We start from the raw sequence: 19,787 nt of genomic DNA on the forward strand, positions 1-19,787 counted from the left end.
AACATGAACAAGGATGTATGGCACTTTTAATAGTAAAGCCATGATTATAACAGAGATTTATGCATTGATATCAAATTATATCATTTGATTTCAAAGTCTAACATTATTAATGTAAATTATTTGTTAAATATCTCAAATGTATTAGATATTGCATATCACTCCTTTCAAGCCTTTACTGGGAAAATAAAGGTTTTTTTCATGCAGTGGTTGAACCATCGAGGTAAAAATGAATCAAAAGATTTTACGATTTATTCTTTTTATCGCCAGGTAAAAGAACTATTAAAAATTGTTAATAGCTATTATAGATCATTCTGATTTCATTATACATGTAAAGACATTCACACGTAGGAATTCTACAGCCACACTTAGCATCTAACACTTAACAAACTTGGTTACTGTCTTAGATATGTCTTCTCCCCCTGCTAAATACTCCATTAAATTACTACATAAAATTTTCTTATGAATTTGACTTTCCTCACATTCCTTGTTTCTGCTCTTGGAGACTTCTGTCAAGATTGTTTGAATCACTCATTAGTTGATGATTTTCAATAATCTCAGAAATCTGGAGAATTTTCTCACAGTTTGGACATTATTATTATTATATGTTTCATTACTTTGCTCAAGAATTTTGAGTTTTTTGCTTTGATAGGGTATTTCATGCATCTCGTTTTAATCTGAAGTTAAATAGAGATGCTTGAGCTAAGATTCTAGTCAAAATACCAGATTTGGGATAGTCTTGAAGAAGATAGTTTTTGTAGGATGTGCTGACCTAAGAATTGTCTTGGAAATGTAACAAAATAATAGGAAAATGTGGAATGAGAAACCTATATAGGCAAGTATAAAATAACAAGGATGCTTAGGAACTTGATTGCAGGACAAAGTGCCATTTTAAAGAGGCAGAAGCATACACTCACAAAAATAAGTGAAACACACTTTGCTTTATTGGCAGAGAGACAAGACACATGATCAAAAATATGTAGCAGTCTGATTTGTCTCTAAATCTTCTCCTTCACGTAGCTCAGTCCATTAGAAATTTTTGAGCAATATCTCAAATATTTATGTATTTATTTAAAATTATGGCAGCTATGCATATATATGCATGTGTATTTGATGTGTTGTTCATCTGTATCTCAAAGGCAAATTTCTTTATGATGATAGTGGATGTGAATCCACATGTTGATAACTTTAAAGTGTTAAAGAAGTTTCAGCCACTCTTCATATTTTATTAGACGAGAGTGTCATTGTTTTATTTCATAATATATCTAAAGAAGAGATTGAGTGAGAGTAGAAATGTCGACTTCATCCTTGTTTTTGTTCACTTGTGTTTATATTAGTTTTATTTTCAATACATGATTTCTTTGCAAGAAATGTGTGAAGCCATTTATCCATTTTGTGAGATTTACTTTATTTAAAAACTGTGATAATGTATTCTGGAAACCCACTTACATATGGCCAGGTGGTCTGGAACACACTCAAAGAACATGATCTTGTGGACAGCACTGTCAACTCCTTCAGCTTGTGCAGTTCCCAGGCCTCCCACATGCCTGTACCTCCAGGCACGTGGCCATCTGATGAGGAGATGAGGCTAGTGCCAATCAATGTCAAATATCAGTGAAGTTCACTTTCTTATGTTGCTCGTTTTAAAAAGTTCTAAGAATTTCTGCACCCAAAAGGAGGGTGAAAGGCTGGACAAACAATTTACGATTTACAATAATAATGAAAGGCTTAAATATGTAACCATGTGATTAAGCCCTTGAGCTTTAGAGACACAAAATCCTACTTGTATCTTATGAGCTGTGTGATGATAGAGAATTTATGGTATCTCTTCAAACTTTCCTGTGGTTATTTGTGAAGTGTTTGTTTTTTATTTCTAGCTACCTCATATTGTAATTTGGAAAATTGAATTCTATCAGACATGTAAATTTCCAGCACATTCTAAGCTGCTAATATTTTAATAATCCTAATTTTGATAATATGAGAGGAAGATGAGAATTAGTACATAAAGTTCACTCTAAGATTCCTTATCTCAGAGATAGAGGGAATATATTTGGTTGGAACTGTGAAAGCAAGCTAGAGATTAGACAAAGAGAAAAGACTGTGAACTCTTTTCACACATAACATCATACACAATGATCTTATGTATATAAATAGTATTGTGATACACAGGGGGAAATTTTAATTTTTTAAATTACTCCCTATTTGTGTTAGAATTGATGAGATAGAGAAAAATGTAGAAAAAAATCTGATGAGTGTAAATTCTTCACTCTGAACCAGGAAGTTATTTTTGCTCTTCTCATACTGGAGGGTCTGGAAAGGCTGACCAATGCAAAGGGAGGGCCAACCTGTGAGACCCACGTACATATCTTGTGAACTGGAATAAACATGTTCTCATAGGAAATGTCCTTGTAAGTCATTTGTGTGACAGGGAGGTGGCCTGATGTGGAGGTAAGATTATGAGACTTGGATTTAAAAGGTCTGGCTTGAGATTCCATAGCCACGACTATGAAAATCATGACCGTTTTTATATCCCCCAATAATAATATTTGTTTTACTGTTCTTGAAAGAATATAAATGATGCATATGAAGAAAATTATTCAAGCTTGTAATGTTTTAAGCAAATTTCAATTGTTACTCTTACTATTAATAATAATGATTGCAGATCATTAAGAATTGGATAAAAATATAAACTCCCCAAAAGCCTGAGATTCAGGGACAAGATCTTAAAGATTAAATTTACTTATTGACTATTTTTCAACAGATCAACTAATTGCATTTCCTTATAATTTTTGTTTCTCAAGTAACGTACTCCTTATGAACAATTTCTCCTAGGTAAAAATAACACTAATATCCATTTTAATAGGTGACAATAAATTTGGAAATAGAAATCTATTTTCTTTCTGCTTTTTAACTTACATTGTGAGGATTACATATTGGCTTATTTTATTATCTCTCTAATGATCACTCAGCTCCTGAAATATGTTTTGTTTTGTGTTTTGAAAAAATAAATTATATTTTCTCTTGTATAAAACTATTATAACACTCTGAGAAAAAGATGGAGAAAAAATTGGTTGAATTTAAAGCTGATCATATCTATGGTGCTATAGTTTATTCTGAAATTAAAGTTCCAATATGACATCATTCACATATATATGTATATATACATATATAGCTGTATATACTTGCCCTAGTTTATATGGTATCGAGTGGCTGTTTGTAAGAAGGGACTCTTTGGACTGGCTGCAATAACATATAAAGAAATGTTAATAAAATATTTTTCCTGTACTCTGCCACTTAGCATGCTAAACTGTGTCCTTAATCATCTCCTAAGGGAAAACACACAGATTTCTTAGATAGATTTTTCTTGCAATAGAGACATCCAACAAGACAGCTCTGAAGTGTGTGATTAACTTGAAATAATAGTGGCCCTTAGGGTTTCAGGCTTTTTCTACTTCATAACATTTTGGGTCTGTTATTACCTTAGGTGAACCCAATTCCCCAGGAAAGAAGATGCTGACTTAATTCTTCTGTGACTTATGTCATCAATATAGCGAGGATAGAAATGAAACCATGTTTCTCTACGCTTATGAGATTCTAGGTAGCTATTATTTAAACTTATTTCACAAAAACTGCTGAATTTTTTATACCCTGATGATGACTGTGGACTCTTAGAAATAAATCTTCACATGGAAACAAATGAGATTAAACATGTGCATGCACTTGCACACGGGCACGAGCACACACACACACAAATTCAGTTACTGTGGAGAATTCGAAAGTACTATTTTATTGGATTTTCCCTGATACAAGACATAATAAAATAAGAAGTTCCTTTAAAGTAAATGTTTCTTTGCCTTACTGTCTTCAAGCACACTATGCAGGGAATGAACACTATTCGATTTATAAAGGTTTTCAGGACAGATTGCACATGCTACCTTCCTCAGCCTTTGCCAGGATTGTATCACCCACTTTTTCAGGACATTTATATTTAAAAGTAACCAAAATCCTGTATTTTTTTTCATTTGAGCAAAGATCGACTAAAAAATAACATCATAAATCTTTGTACTATAACCCAAAATACACATAAAAGACATTGTAACCTGGTTAATAATAATTTGATACATAGATAAATTTAATTGGACTGTATTTTTGACTAAATGAATAAATAACTTTTACAAGCTATATCATTCTAGTAGAATTCTTTATACAGTGCCTTCTTAGTGTATGCTATTATATAATAATTGTCTTAATTTACTTTGAGGTTAACAAAGCAATTACCTAATTTTTCCTTTGTTCTTATTTTCTCTGGAATTTATTAAAATGTATTCAGTAAATAAATTTCTGAAAGTGCTACAAAACACATGTGCTTATAAAATAAAAGCAAAATAATTCAAAGAGGAGAATGAAACTTAAACATGCAAGCATAAAAAGCTGTGTCTTAAAGAACAAAAATTCATTGTGTCAGTGACTATCCCAATAGTATTAGAGGAAAAAACTTGAAATAGTGAAACCATGGCAAAATTAGAAAAGTAATGAGAAGAATGAAAGATATATAATCAAGAGTATTCAATCCAGAACAACTACCTAACCTGGCATTTCTCAAGGAGAGTTATGTGGATCACTAATATATCGTGACATACTATTTTGTAATTTATTTATGAATGTTTCCCCAAGAGTTTTAGAATGAAAGAAATTTGGGAAATTCTGCATGTTATATTCCCCTCTTGTGAGTCACAGTGCATCTAAAGTTTCTGAGAAATCTTAAATTACTTGGAAATATGTAGATATTTTTTTTATTGTGGTAAAATGCATATAACATCAAATTTACCATTTTAAAGTATACAATTTAGTGTCATTACGTACATTCACAATGCGTTACAACCATCACCATGGGCTAGTTCCAGGTAATATCTTTGTAATCGTTAATTTGACCATGAAACAGTTTCCTTCTGGAATATCTTTTAATTTTGATGTTTCCAGAGAATATATATGTAAATATTGATCCAATCCTTTCATTTTAAAAGTTAAAAATGCGATCTTGAGAGATTAAATGCCCTGCTCAAGATCACACATGTGGTTGGGAGATAGCCAGTATCTCATGCAGATTGCATTTCCAAGAAGTGGGCCTTTTCTATCTCACGCTATTTCCCCCTTTCCATCTATGTGGCCTGTCTGGATCTGACAATCCAGTAACCTACAGAAAATACATTAAGATTTTACCTAGAAGAATTCAAGATTAAAACAAATATCTCTAATCTTGAAAAAGGTACATTACTTTTAAATGCTACGTTTTACTTGTTTTATAACTCTCTCGCTGTGATTTTCTTATGAGAACTTTCTAATTCATAGAATTCTGTTCTCAGGTCTTTTTAAGATTGTGGCTGATAAAACTCCATACCTCACTATGGAAGAAATTACAAGAGCCATCCGTATTGGACCAAGTAGACTGGGGCATCCTTGCTTCTATCATCAGAAGGGTATAAAACTAGAGAATCTCATCATAAAGCAAGGTGAGCAAATCATGCTCAGCTCAGTCGAAGAGATCAATGGAGAAATAATGGTGAACTGTGGTGTGCTAAGGAATCATCAAAATCACTCATTTACTTTGCCTTTGTCACAAGAAGGAGAGTTCTATGAATGTGATGATGAACATATTTATACCCTAAAGGAAATTGTCCAATGGAAGATCCCCAAGAACAGAACACGAACTGTGAAACTTACAGACTTTTCAAATAAGTGGGACTTAACAAATCCATTCCCTAAAGGTTTTTATGGTGCTGTGATTCTCAAGCCTGTTTATGAAATTCAAGGTGTGATGAAATGTAAGTATCCCCTGAGAATGATGCTTTATGAACATGATTGTGGGGTTTGGGAAAGAGAAAAGCTTTAGTCTAAAGAATGGGACTCTGTCCCTAACTTGCCCATTAAGCCCACTGAGAGTCAGATTCTCATCTATAAATAAGCAAATCATGAAGACTCAAATTCAGTAATGTATGTAAGCAAATATTTTAAATTGTGTGGTGTTATCCAAATGTAAAATGCTGTAATTGTCAGGTACAGACAGATTAAAATATTTATTTTTATCACTGCCAGTTAAACAGGATCAGAAAAGAGCTACTTTTTAGAATAGAAAATTAATTGACTAGAAAGAAGCTTTCTTGTATGGAGGTGGTCAAAAAAGAGGTAAGACACATAAAGTTTCTTTATGTGTCCCTTACTCCTATTTTTGTGAGAGCCTTTTTTCTTTTTTTTTTTTTCAGCCATCCCTCATTGGTCATAAATCCTCCTATTAGCTTGGAGTCCTTCTGACTTAAGGGAAAATAATATGACAAATTAATTCACACATAAGTGTGGGTTTAAAAGGATTCTATTGAAATATAGTTGTTTTACAATATTATATTAGTTTCAGGTGTACAGCATAGTGATTCAATATTTTTATACATTATACTCCCTTTAGAATTATTACAAAAATGGCTATATTTCCCTGTGCTGTACAATATATCCTTGTTGCTTATCTATCTTATACATAGTACTTTGTATAACTTAATCCCATACCCCTATCCTGATCCTCCCCCTTTGCCTCTTCCCACATAAGTGTATTTTAATATGTAATCTTCATAAGATTTTTGCATTTTAAAATAAGAATAGCTGGAGAGAGCACTGTAATCCTAAAGAAATTAACACCTTGACTTTTTAAGATTGTGGCACATAAGCATAACAAGTATGGAACAAAGAGTTCTGTATTTGCAATAAAAAGTCCTGGATTCTAACTCTGGTCAATAACTTAACAGATGGTAGCTTTGGGTGAGCCATGTAAACTGCGTCTATACAAAGGGGATGATGATATCCCTTTTGTCTATGACTTGGAGTTGTTTTGAGAATGAAATAAGGTTCTATTAAGATACTATATGTAATACACCTGAGGAAAAAAAGCAATATGTAAAAATGTTTGGTCAAAAGTACCCCTTGGATATCTCAAATTCTATTTATCTCTGCTCCCATTAATATTGTTGGTCACATGCAATTGTGAAAAACTTGACATGCCTTTTGAGTAGGTTTTAGAGCTATGTTAAATTTTGTTACATACATATATTTAACCAGAAATCAATTAATTCATTTGAGCAAAAGGTGTAGGTAAGGAATTCCACTCAAGTAGTGATTTTCTTTTTGTACTACAAAAAATTGAGGCCACAGCATGATTATTTTTTTAAGTTGACAAAATATTGAAGTCGCAGCAAAGTTTAGACCTCACATTAGTGTTTTGTCAGTTTTCCCAAAATGTACAATCAAAATTGATAACTGAGTTTTCCTAAATAATGGATAGCATTTTCTCATTTTAAATTTTGTTATTTTTCTAAAACCATTGGCATCTCCTATCATGCAGATGCAAATGAAGGCGAACCCAGAACCTAAGCACATGAACAAGATGGTTACAGCATTTAATGAATTTAGGTTAGAGATCACGAAGGCCTTCACTGAGGAAATTACATTTAAACTAAGATCTGAAGGGTGAATAGGAGATGGGCAGGCTGAGAGAGAGGGGTCAACATTGGAGGAAGCAGGAAAACAGGAAAGCAGGTAAGCAAGAGACTGTGGTTCCAGTGCACCTGGTGTGAGAAAAGAGAGGAGAAGGCAGGCTGAGACAGATATCAAAACATGCAATGGGGTAGTGGAATCAGTCATGGAGGATCTTGAAATATATGTTAAGGGGTTAATATTTGTCCAAAGAGCAAATTAATAATGGTTTTTCAGCTGGAGAAACAAGGTGGGAGAATTGTAGTGAGGCCACTGGTTCTGTGGCAGAGTACTGGGGGGTTAATACAATAGTGATAGGGACAGCTCTTCTTAATGGGTATTTCAGAAGTACAGCTAGCCAGATCTGAAGGTCTATTGGAAGGGGAAAGACGTTAACCTGATTCCCAGGCTTCTGACTTGATCTGCTGGTTGAATGGTGGTGCAGTTTATTACATATAAACATTGACAGAAGAGCAAGGGATATTAACAGAAGTGTTTAGATGGACTTAAATATGGTTTCATGTTAGCTAAGGTCCCAGAAGAAAGCCTTTAGATGAAGTAAAATCCTTCCCCAAATGTTTTAGTCCAATTTCCATTCTTTAATGATATTAAAATTGAATTTTGATTTTAATTATTTTGGACCTTTAATTTCTTAAGGATTATTTTAAACATTAGTTCTCATTGTATAGCAATTTCAGGACAGATACTGTATGAGACTGCTTTGCATGTATACTGACTACAGAATATTTCCTGAAAATAGAGGATGGGTGTCCAACACAAAAAGTCAAATTTAAAAAATTATTGTTGTTATAGGCATTTTTCTTCTAAATATAAATGTAAACTGTTTTTTAATCAATTGTGGTCTTGTTTTACATGATTCTTTCTTATATTGAAGATTCAAACTTGCCTTGAAGTCAAGGGCACGTTGCCTGCTAAATTGTTTTCCAGTGACTTTGAGTGTCAGGCACAGTTCAAACTCCTCTTGACTTGAGTCCTTCTTTTCTAAAGTGACAAGAAAAAGAATAGGTCTGTCAGGGGTAGGAGATTTTAGAGAAACCTTAGGGGGAAAAGCAAGATGGAAAAGACTGAGAACTGTAGGAAGCTATGAAATATTGATTTGTGGAAAAGAGAACATAGCAAGTAAATAGAGAAAAGAGGAAATATAAGATATTCTACTCCTAGTACTAGTTTTTAATGTTACTAATGGGAAATTTTAGACTTTGTAAAAAAGAAATGTAGCACAAAGTGTTTAAATGGAATATTTGTTTCTGGGAACTCTTGGTCACAGGCCAACCCCCTCTAACCCTTACCCTACATTTAATGATTTTTTAAAAACTAACTCTCTTTGGAAAAGAGGTATAAATAACCATCCAAAACCTCTAACTACTGGTTTCATATAAGTCATAGCAAACTCTGTTTGTGTCTTTAACAGGAAGATAAAATTCATATTAGTTTAACAAATGGAATGCATAATATTTGCAAATGAAAAATGGAGCCAGCCGTTTAAAGCGGCTTCAAAAAAATCTTGATTTTAAAACTTTTTAATGGAGTTATGTTCTGGTGTATTGATTGATAAGTAGTTCTTTACTTGTGGAAATTTTAAGAGTTGGAAAGTTACGTTTTGCTTTAGGAGAAAAACTTAATGCCATCCAAATTTGGGAAAAAGTTTCTGCTCAAGTATATGACATAATTCATTTATAAACAGAGGGCTAAAATCACACAAGCAGAATGATGATATCAGAAAGGCAGTATCTGAATATTGTATAATAGGTGACAAATGAATAGAAGAAAAGAATACATTGATCTTTTAGTGTTCTGAGACTTTGTCTTTCTCTCATGTATTTTCAAAAATAATTTCCATTTTTATCAAAGTGAAAAGTGTCAAAAAGTAGTAAAAAGACAAAGTTACCAACAAACCTTGTGCCCTTGACCATTCCCAAATTTCCCCCACATTCTGCTACTCTGAGGTAACTCCTTTAAATATTTCACTCCTGCTTTCTTATATATCCATGCACATTTCCAATAATATACGGATACTGCTATTTTTCAAGTGATCAGTTTTAGACAGCAACTACTGACTTCCATGTATGGTGATGAAGATTTAATGGTCTTATATTCCTACTTCCTCTTCCCTTTCCCCATTCTCTCAGTATATGATAAGTTATGGTTAAGCATTTGCAGTTTCATTATTGTGACAGTTCATTGCTGAATCAAGTGGTAGATAATGACCATAATTCCATTTTTGTATAGCTTTATTTTTCTGTAATAATGACCTTACTATTTCATTTCTTAGTTTTCTTCAATCCTCTCCTAAGTCTTGAAGTATTTTCCAACATCTTTGTAAAAGAAAACAAAAAAAGCCATTCATTGCAATTTTCCAGAGCCCAAACTGTCAGGAGATCTACCTCTTCTGTTATTTTTTTTATCCTGAAGTATTCCTCCTGGAACCCTCCAACCTCATGCTCCAGTCTGTATTTGTGGCTCTCTAGAACTAATACATAGGTGCTTATCTTAGCTTGGGATACTATTATAAAAATACAATAAACTGTGTGGCTTATAAGCAACAGAAATTTATTTCTTACAGTTCTAGAGGCTGGAAGTCTGAGATTAGGGTGCCAGCACTGTGGAATTCTGGTGAGGAAACTCTTCCAGGTTGCAGATTGCGGACTTACAGTATCCTTTTCCTTACAGTATCCTTACACAGAGAGCAGAGAGGGGAAGCAAAGCCTCTGGTGACTTTTATAAGGCCTCTGATCTCACTGATGAGGGCTCCATCCTCATGACCTCATCTAATTCTTATCACCTCCCAAAGATGCCACCTCCTGACCCCCTCACATTATGAAGTTGAGTTTCAACATATGAATATTAGGGGACACAAACATTTAGTCCATTACAGTGTTGTCCTGGGACTTCGATTTAACGCCATCCTGGTGGTTACTCTTTGACTTGCTTCTGTGTTTACTAGCAATTTCTGGACTCAAATAACTTATTGTTTCCAATATTGCCTTTGAGAGATTACATGGTATTCAGAAGTTTCACAGTAATGTGCTTTGTGGTAGGTCTGTTCTTTCATTGTGAGGAAAGTTTTCAGGTTGGAAATTCAGGTCCTTCATTTCTAGGATAAATTCTTTGATAATTGCCTTTCAACTGTTTTTTCTCTTCTCTCCTTCTGTAACTTCTAATCTCATGTTGAAGCTCCCATACTAATGTAGAACTATTTTCTTTATTTTATGTCTCTTTGTCTTTGGTTTACCTTCAGGGAAAATTTCTTAACTACATTTCCAACTGTTTTAATGAATTTTTAATTTCAGCTATCATATTTTTAATTTCTAAGAGTTATTTCTTATACCATTTTTTAACTGTTAACATGTTCTTGTTATAAGGACTCAATATCTTATCTCTCTGAGAATATACTACTATTTCTTAAAGTTTTCTACTGTTCCTTACATTTTATCTGCCTCTTTTGGCCTTTTTTAAAGTTTTAGTCTGTCATTCTTGTTAAATGTTTTCCTCAAATTCTTGGTGGTTATTTCCCATTTGTTCATATTTACGTGTTAGACACATTTTTAATTTAATTTACAAGTGAGCCCCTATTGATATACAAGCTCCTTGTTTTATGAATTTTAGGTTTCATTTTGTTGGCTTTTTCATTGGAGAATTCCCCAAATTCAGATCCTGTGAGTCTTTCCTCCAGGACTTGTTCAATTTCATCTGAAAAGAATCTTCTTGATACCTCCTGGGGGTTATGAAACTCTTGTAACTGAGTGGAGAAGTTGCTGAGGCTTTCACTGTTCCCCCATAGATTTAGAGTTCCCTTCTTTGCTTTCAGTTCCATGCTTCTCCCCTGCTCACCTATGCCTACTTTCCAGATTCTATGACCCTATACTGTTTCCTGCAGAGAGAGAGGTGGAAGGGGCTCTCACCTGTCTTCCCCAAATTAAAGCTGAAGACCTGGGTTTAACCATGCTTCAAACATTCACATAATCCCTTGTTTGTCCTCTACCTTCTCCTCCACCTTCAGAGGGGCTTTATGCCTCCAATTCGAAAACTTTTGGGGAGTTGTGTGGGGCAAAAAAGGCTGACTTTTCACTGGACTCAAACTCCTTAGGCACATAGGCTTTCCTTTTTCTATTCTACCGAATCATTGACCGTTCTTCCATCTGAGTTCAATCTTTATCTAGTTTAAGGATTGCAGACATCTTTTAGATTCATTGAAACTTTTTCTTTCTTTTTCTCCTTTTTACCCTATGGCAAATTTGAGGGAAGAAAGAGTTGAAAAGCAACATATTTTACCCATAAGCCTCACTACTTACTTAAATTGGTCCTAGGCCAGAGTTTTTCCTGGACCTAGTATAACCCTGAAAGGACTGGTTGCTAATATTACTAAGTGATAAGTGTAATTTATAAACTTAATTTTTTTAACACAACATAATTTTTAGTAATTTATGGAAGCATCTGAGTCAATTTCTTATGTATTTCTTTTTATCTTCTCAATGCTTGAGATAAAGTAAATGTTCATTATTCAATAAATTAAATACATGAATGAATGAATGAAACAACTAAAATAATTGCTTCTGTCTATATATGTTGTACAGTACAAAGTTCCTATTTAGGTATCAAGAAGGTTTTCTCACCCACCATATCCAGATTTGATTTGTTACAATGACATATTTATGAACTTAATAGCTAAGGAGAATGAATATTCACTTTTTGGCACCAAAATTGATATCACTTATATTTATATAATGGGTTCAATTTTTATTAGTGATGTTTTTCCTAATGTTTCCCTGAAAGTACTGTGACATAACATGATCTTTAGAACCCGTGGATGCTCTAGCCAGCTTCCATTTCATTTTCTTCCTTTAGGCAGAAATCTTACTGCTAATAAAAACGTCAAACAGCAAGCAAAGTACAGTTTTTACTATATATGTGTGTATATATATGTATATACATATATTTATTTATTTATTCTTAAACTACCAATAATTAACGCTTGATCATTCAGGGTTCTCCAGAGAAAAAGTATATAATATTATATAAATTGATATTATATATAATTGTATTATATTATCTATACATGATTATATATTAATTAGTTATTTAATTAATTTTAAGGTCTTGGCTAATGTAATTATGGGGGCTAATAAGTTCTACATCTATAGGACTAGCTGACAAGCTGGAAACTCAGGCAGAAGTTTATGCTGCAGTCTTGAGGCAGAATTTCTTCTTCTCTGGGAAACTTTTGTTTTTGCTCTTTAGACCTTCAGCTGATTGGATGAGGCTTATCCACATATTGAGTATAACATCCTTTACTTAAAGTCAGGTTATTTGGATGGTAACCACGTCTACAAGATACCTTCATGGCAACACCTAGATCAGTGTTTGATTAAATAGCTGGCTACAACAGGCCAGTCAAGTTGACACATCAATGAAGAAAACATGTTAGTTGTATCATTCAGTATAAGAAAATGGCTCTTCACTTTTGTTAGCTTTTATAAACTAAATGAAAATGTAAAAGACAGAGTAGTGTTACAAATAAAGCCATATCAAATGCAAGGCTGTTCAAGGAAAGTCCTGATGATTTTTTTTCTGCTACAAATGTTGGAGAGTGATCCAAAAGGAACTTTATCTATTTATAAATACAAACAGAAGTAGAACCAGAGGAGGACCACCCAACAAAATGGAAATTCACTGTATAGCTTCTCTTAAGTTGAAATGAAACTGAATAAATGGAAAAAAATTAATTCACAGAATATTTGTAAAGAAAATTGAGACCAAATAGATGAACTATAAAGCAAATTTTAATTTAAAAGTCTGGAATGAGGCAAGTTCAGAAATTATTAGTGCATTGAATAATCATTGTATAATGAAGAGTATAATGTGATGCAAAAATGTAAACAAAACAATTCACAGAATAAATGAGAGCTGGAGACAAAATTTATGAAAGCACTTTAGAGAAAAATAACTATAGTCTTGGAAAGTAAATTAAAAAATCAAACTTAGAAAGTGAAAATTTGCAAAAAATACATGAATTGTTTAATAATAATAATATAGGAGAAACTAGAAATTGAGAAAAACTGCAGGCTAGAATTTACAAAATTTGTAAAGAAAAAAATATGTAGAAACAACCATCTTGCTTCAAGACTTGAATAAGATTGTCTCAGTAGATTTCCTACCATGTACTGCTAATTCAGGCCTAATTGCAAAGGATAGGTCCTTGAATGCTGAGTTGAGACAAAGAGTATTCCAGAATTGAGTATTAGCTCTTCAAGGAAACATGCATTGCCTAACATTAACCAAGCTTAAATGTATACCTTTATTTTCTCTTTAAAGATAATTTTTAGTGGGGTCCCCCAAATTCACACTTGGCTAAAAGAGTTGTTGCAGTGGGAAATGCAGAAAAGCATCACATTATGATTAACATTAACCCTAACTGTACAGGGACTTTCCCTGAAAGAATAGGCAGAAAGACAATGTTTAATGAAATGACTCAGAAGCAGAGAGAAGAAAGCAATGCTACCTTTTTAGAGAAGATGGAATGGAAATCTTTTTCACAAGAGCTCCCTTTGGAAAAACAGAAAACTTACCCAAACCAGAACAATTCATGTTTACCCAGGAAGAAAATTTGGGAAGTGTAAACTAATGTTGCATGAATATATGCTGTTTTTACTTTAGATTAGTTTGAAACTGAAAAACTTGTAATAAACACCATCAGGAATGTCTCTCATGCTCCGAGTTGCTGTCTTCTTATCTCTTTATCAATTTGAAGTCAAGATAACTTTTTTTGGGAAATTTTCTAATTTAGCTCATTTTCTATAACCATTTTCATTTCTGGTGGTGGGAGGGAGGATTACTTGTAAGATAAAAATGCTTGTTTAAAAATGTATAATACACACACACACACACACACACACACACCCCCTCACACTGGATATACCAAAATATAAGCAGTGGTAGTCTAAAGATGATAAAGATTGTAATGTTTTATCTCCCCTCTTATTTTTAAAAAATATTTTTATATAATTAACTTCTTTATAAGAAAACAAAAAATGTTGATTTATCTTTCTTTTAGACACATACTTAGATATAATGAAATTTGCCATAAAAATTAATTAAGCCTGTTTCAGTTTGAAAACTTAAGTATGTCACTTCCAAATTCTAGGTAACTTTTTAATTTTTGAAAAATTTATTTTATTTTTTTTTATACAGCAGGTCCTTATTAGTCACCAGTTTTATACACATCAGTGTATACATGTCAACCCCAATCGCCCAATTCATCACACCACCACCACCACCACCCCGCCGCATTTCCCCCTTGGGGTCCATTCATTTGTTCTCTACATCTGTGTCTCAATTTCTGCTCTGCAGACCAGTTCATCTGTACCATTTTTCTAGGTTCCACATATATGCGTTAATATACGATATTTGTTTTTCTCTTTCTGGCTTACTTCACTCTGTATGACAGTCTCTAGATCCATCCACGTCTCAACAAATGACCCAATTTCATTCCTCTTTATGGCTGAGTAATATTCCATTGTATATATGTACTACATTTTCTTTATCCATTCATCCGTTGATGGGCATTTAGGTTGCTTCCATGACCTGGCTATTGTAAAGAGTGCTGCAGTGAACATTGGGGTGCATGTGTGTTTTTGAATTATGGTTTTCTCAGGATATATGCCCAGTAGTGGGATTGCTGGATCATATAGTAATTCTATTTTTAGTTTTTTAAGGAACCTCTGTACTGTTCTCCATAGTGGCTGTATCAATTTACATTCCCACCAACAGTGCAAGAGGGTTCCCTTTTCTCCACACCCTCTCCAGCATTTGTTGTTTGTAGATTTTCTGATGATGCCCATTCGAACTGGTGTGAGGTGATACCTCATTGTAGTTCTGATTTGCATTTCTCTAATAATTAGTGATGTTGAGCAGCTTTTCATGTGCTTCTTGGCCATCTGTATGTCTTCTCTGGAGAAATGTCTATTTAGGTTTTCTGCCCACTTTTGGATTGGGTTGGTTTTTTTTAATATTGAGCTGCATGAGCTGTTTATATATTTTGGAGATTAATCCTTTGTCTGTTGATTCATTTGCAAATATTTTCTCCCATTCTGAGGGTTATCTTTTCGTCTTGTTTATGGTTTCATTTGCTGTGCAAAAGCTTTTAAGTTTCATTAGGTCCCATTTGTTTATTTTTGTTTTTATTTCCATTACTCTAGGAGGTGGATCAAAAAAGATCTTGCTGTGATTTATGTCAAAGAGTGTTTTTCCTATGTTTTCCTCTAAGAGTTTTATAGTGTCTGGTCTTACATTTAGGTCTCTAATCCATTTTGAGTTAATTTTTGTGTATAGTGTTAGGGAGTGTTCTAATTCCATTCTTTTACATGTAGCTGTCCAGTTTTCCCAGAAACACTTATTGAAGAGACTGTCTTTTCTCCATTGTATATCCTTGCCTCCTTTGTCATATATTAGTTGACCATAGGTGCGTGGGTTTATCTCTGGGCTTTCTATCTTGTTCCATTGATCTATGTTTCTCCTTTTGTGCCAGTACCATATTGTCTAGATTACTGTAGCTTTGTAGTATAGTCTGAAGTAAGGGAGTCTGATTCCTCCAGCTCCGTTTTTTTCCCTCAAGACTGCTGTAGCTATTCGGGGTCTTTTGTGTCTCCATAAAAATTTTAAGATTTTTTGTTCTAGTTGCGTAAAAAATGCCATTGGTAATTTGATAGGGATTGCATTGAATCTGTAGATTGCTTTGGGTAGTATAGTCATTTTCACAATATTGATTCTTCCAATCCAAGAACATGGTATATCTCTCCATCTGTTGGTATCATCTTTAATTTCTTTCATCAGTGTCTTATAGTTTTCTGCATACAGGTCTTTTGTCTCCCTAGGTAGGTTTATTCCTCGGTATTTTATTCTTTTTGTTACAATGGTAAATGAGAGTGTTTCCTTAATTTCTCTTTCAGATTTTTCATCATTAGTGTATAGGGATGCAAGAGATTTCTGTGCATTAATTTTGTATCCTGCTACTTTACCAAATTCATTGATTAGTAGTTTTCTGGTGGCATCTTTAGGATTCTCAATGTACAGTATCATGTCATCTGCAAACAGTGACAGCTTTACTTCTTCTTTTCCAATTTGTATTCCTTTTATTTCTTTTTCTTCTCTGATTGCCATGGCTAGGACTTCCAAAACTACGTTGAATAATAGTGGTGAGAGTGGACATCCTTGTTTTTTTCCTGATCTTAGTCGAAATGCTTTCAGCTTTTCACCATTGAGAATGATGTTTGCTGTGGGTTTGTCATATATGGCCTTCATTATGTTGAGTAGGTTCCCTCTATGCCCACTTTCTGGGAGTTTCTATCATAAATGGGTGTTGAATTTTGTCAAAAGCTTTTTCTGCATCTATTGAGATGATCATATGGCTTTTATACTTCAATTTGTTAATATGGTTTATCGCATTGATTGATTTATGTATATTGAAGAATCCTTGCATCCCTTGGATAAATCCCACTTGATTATGGTGTATGATCCTTTTAATATGTTGTTGGATTCTGTTTACTAGTATTTTGTTGAGGATTTTTGCATCTATATTCATCAGTGATATTGGTCTGTAATTTTCTTTTTTTGTAGTATCTTTGTCTGGTTTTGGTATCAGGGTGATGGTGGCTTCATAGAATGAGTTTGGGAGTATTCCTTCCTCTGCAATTTTTTAGAAGAGTTTGAGAAGGATGAGTCTTAGCTCTTCTCTAAATGTTTGATAGAATTCACCTGTGAAGCCATCTGGTCCTGGACTTTTGTTTGTTGGAAGATTTTTTTTTTTTTTGCGGTACGCAGGCCTCTCACTGTTGTGGCCTCTCCCGTTGCGGAGCACAGGCTCCGGATGCACAGGCTCAGCGTCCATGGCTCACGGGCCCAGCCGCTCCGCGGCATGCAGGGTCTTCCTGGACCAGGGCACGTACCCGTGTCCCCTGTATCGGCAGGTGGACTCTCAACCACTGCGCCACCAGGGAAGCCCGAAACAGGCTTTTTGAAAACCTGATTAACAGCAAGAAGTTAATGGAGGGAGCAGTAAATTAGAATGAGGCAACCCAGTGGCAGATGAGATCAACGTGGTACCTAGGACCTCGGTAAGGGCTTTCACTTTTACTGAAGTGAAAAGGACTGCCACTGTGGGGCTATGAACAGGAGAAAGATATGATCAATTTAACATTTAAAAAGACTGTCTGGCTTCCCTGGAAAGATTTGACTGTAAGAAGACTCTTTAGGAAGCCACTGCAATAAACCAGGCAAGAAATAATGTAGCTTAGATCAGAGTAGTTCTGAGGTAATGGATGTTGAGTGTTAGGAAAACAGAGAGAGAAGCTATGGATGTCTCAGATTTCTGCACCAAACAAGGAGAATGAGCAACAGATAGATTAGGTTTGGGTTGAGAAGATCAGAATTTCAGTTTAAGCATGTTAACTTTGAGACGTCTATTAGATAGCCAAGTGGAGATCTTAAATAGTTATCTGGAGTGCAGAATTATTTAGCTGGAGATACATGTTGGGGAGTCATCAGCATACAGATGGTACTTAAAAACATGAGACTGTGTAAGATCATGTGGGTGTGAGTGTGGACAGAGAAAGGAGGAGAACGAAGAAACATTAAAAGGTGTGTGTGGGGGGGAGTGGGTGGTATGTAGAGGAGAAGAAACCAGAAAAAAAGTTGAGAAGAATTATAAGATAAGAAGGAAATAAGTGAGGTAACTCTAGCAAAGAGTCTAATGTACTCTGTCAAATGCTGCTGATATATCAAGTAGGATGAGATAGGCTAGCACATCTTCAGTGAATTTGGTATAGAAGTACTGAAGATAGGTCAGGAATTGGGTACATAAAAATTTAACAGACGTTAGATAGCCTGGCCCGGAGGCTTTCTCTGGCAATAAAGTTGTCCTAAGTTATTAAGACAATTCTTTCCCCACCGTACCCATTGTACCGAAATACAGACTGGGATCTAGCTTGCATTAGGGTCCCTATGGTCAATTTAAAGCCCTCAGAAAGTCCTTAATGGCATCTATTCTACCAGTGTCAAGTTGTTCCCTCAACTTGAGAAATGTTCTGAGTCTATGAACCCGTCTAGTCCTAGCTCTACAATTCTTAAACACCGTTCCTTTTGATTCAAATAAGTGTGATTTTAAAGTTTCTAAAATTACCTTGGGGTTCAGGGAAACCTGTGGCAACAATCTCAAAGGTTTGGGTTTGCTAAACTTTATAAAATGAACTGGTAAAGGTTTTTTTTTTAGCGTTCCCCCTCCGTTCTTTTTTTAATGGAGAATCTTTATAATTTTTATTGAACTTCAGCCTATAGGCAACCGTCGGTTTTTTTCTTTTCTCTATTTTATGTTCAAGAGAATAAAATAATGCAATTTCATACTGTGTTTTTGGGAACTCTGTTACACAGCATGTGCAAGTAATATGACACAAATTATAGTTTTCAGAGGCTGCATAAACAGTAATATAAAATGTAATAATATAGGTAATGTTTTGTAAGAGAAACATTCTGTCTTCTAAATCTTCCAAATTATTAATTTTCAAAAGCATACAGGGAAGAAAGAATATTGACAGACGGGTGGCTAGATGTACTGGGAAACGATGGTAGATTGTGAAAAGGCTATAAAACATTAAGTGTTAGGAAAATGTCAAGAAAATATAAACCATTATAAAATCCTGTTGATATTAACATATAACTTTATTTTTAAATGCAAGACCATTTATAAGGATACTATGTGGGACAGTATATGGAGAGCAGAGGATTTCAGGACAATATTTTAAGTGTCTCTGTAGTCTCAAAGAAAGACTTCTGAGACAGTGGGCTCTTGGAAAGAATACAGAGATTCATTAGTCCCCAGGGACACATTAGGCAAAGAATACATTGGTAAGCACTCTACCAGCAAATCTAGGGCTCCTGAGTGGCTCCTTTGACTGTAACCCATCCTATGCCACTCCTTTTCTAACTAGATGTTAATATAGCACCAGCAGAGAAAGAAATAGTTTTCACATTGGAAAAAGATTGCATTTTGATATCCATTTCCATATATTAATCTTGAGTACTTTATATCCCAAGATTTTGCAATACGGTTATATCCCACAGGATAGAATTTGTATATAGAATGTGTCTTGGGCCTTATGCAGGAAGAGTCTTACTTGGAGTACCCAAACTTTCTTCTAAGATAATTTTATGTACAATATCTGGACCTCAAAAGCATGACCTAAAATGATATAATAAATTTTCTG

General features: G+C 34.2%; 1 protein-coding gene across 1 annotated transcript in view; it reads left to right on the plus strand.

Moving 5' to 3' along the window:
* Positions 1–19,787, plus strand: part of THEMIS (thymocyte selection associated) — a 155,881-nt gene that overhangs the window by 51,469 nt on the left and 84,625 nt on the right. Inside the window, exon 3 of the mRNA XM_067702892.1 lies at positions 5,361–5,819. Within this exon, the coding sequence (XP_067558993.1) occupies positions 5,361–5,819 (459 nt within the window). The remainder of the gene's footprint in view (positions 1–5,360; positions 5,820–19,787) is intronic.

The sequence above is a fragment of the Pseudorca crassidens genome, chromosome 13 (assembly GCF_039906515.1).
Source record: "Pseudorca crassidens isolate mPseCra1 chromosome 13, mPseCra1.hap1, whole genome shotgun sequence".
Lineage (NCBI taxonomy): Eukaryota > Metazoa > Chordata > Mammalia > Artiodactyla > Delphinidae > Pseudorca > Pseudorca crassidens.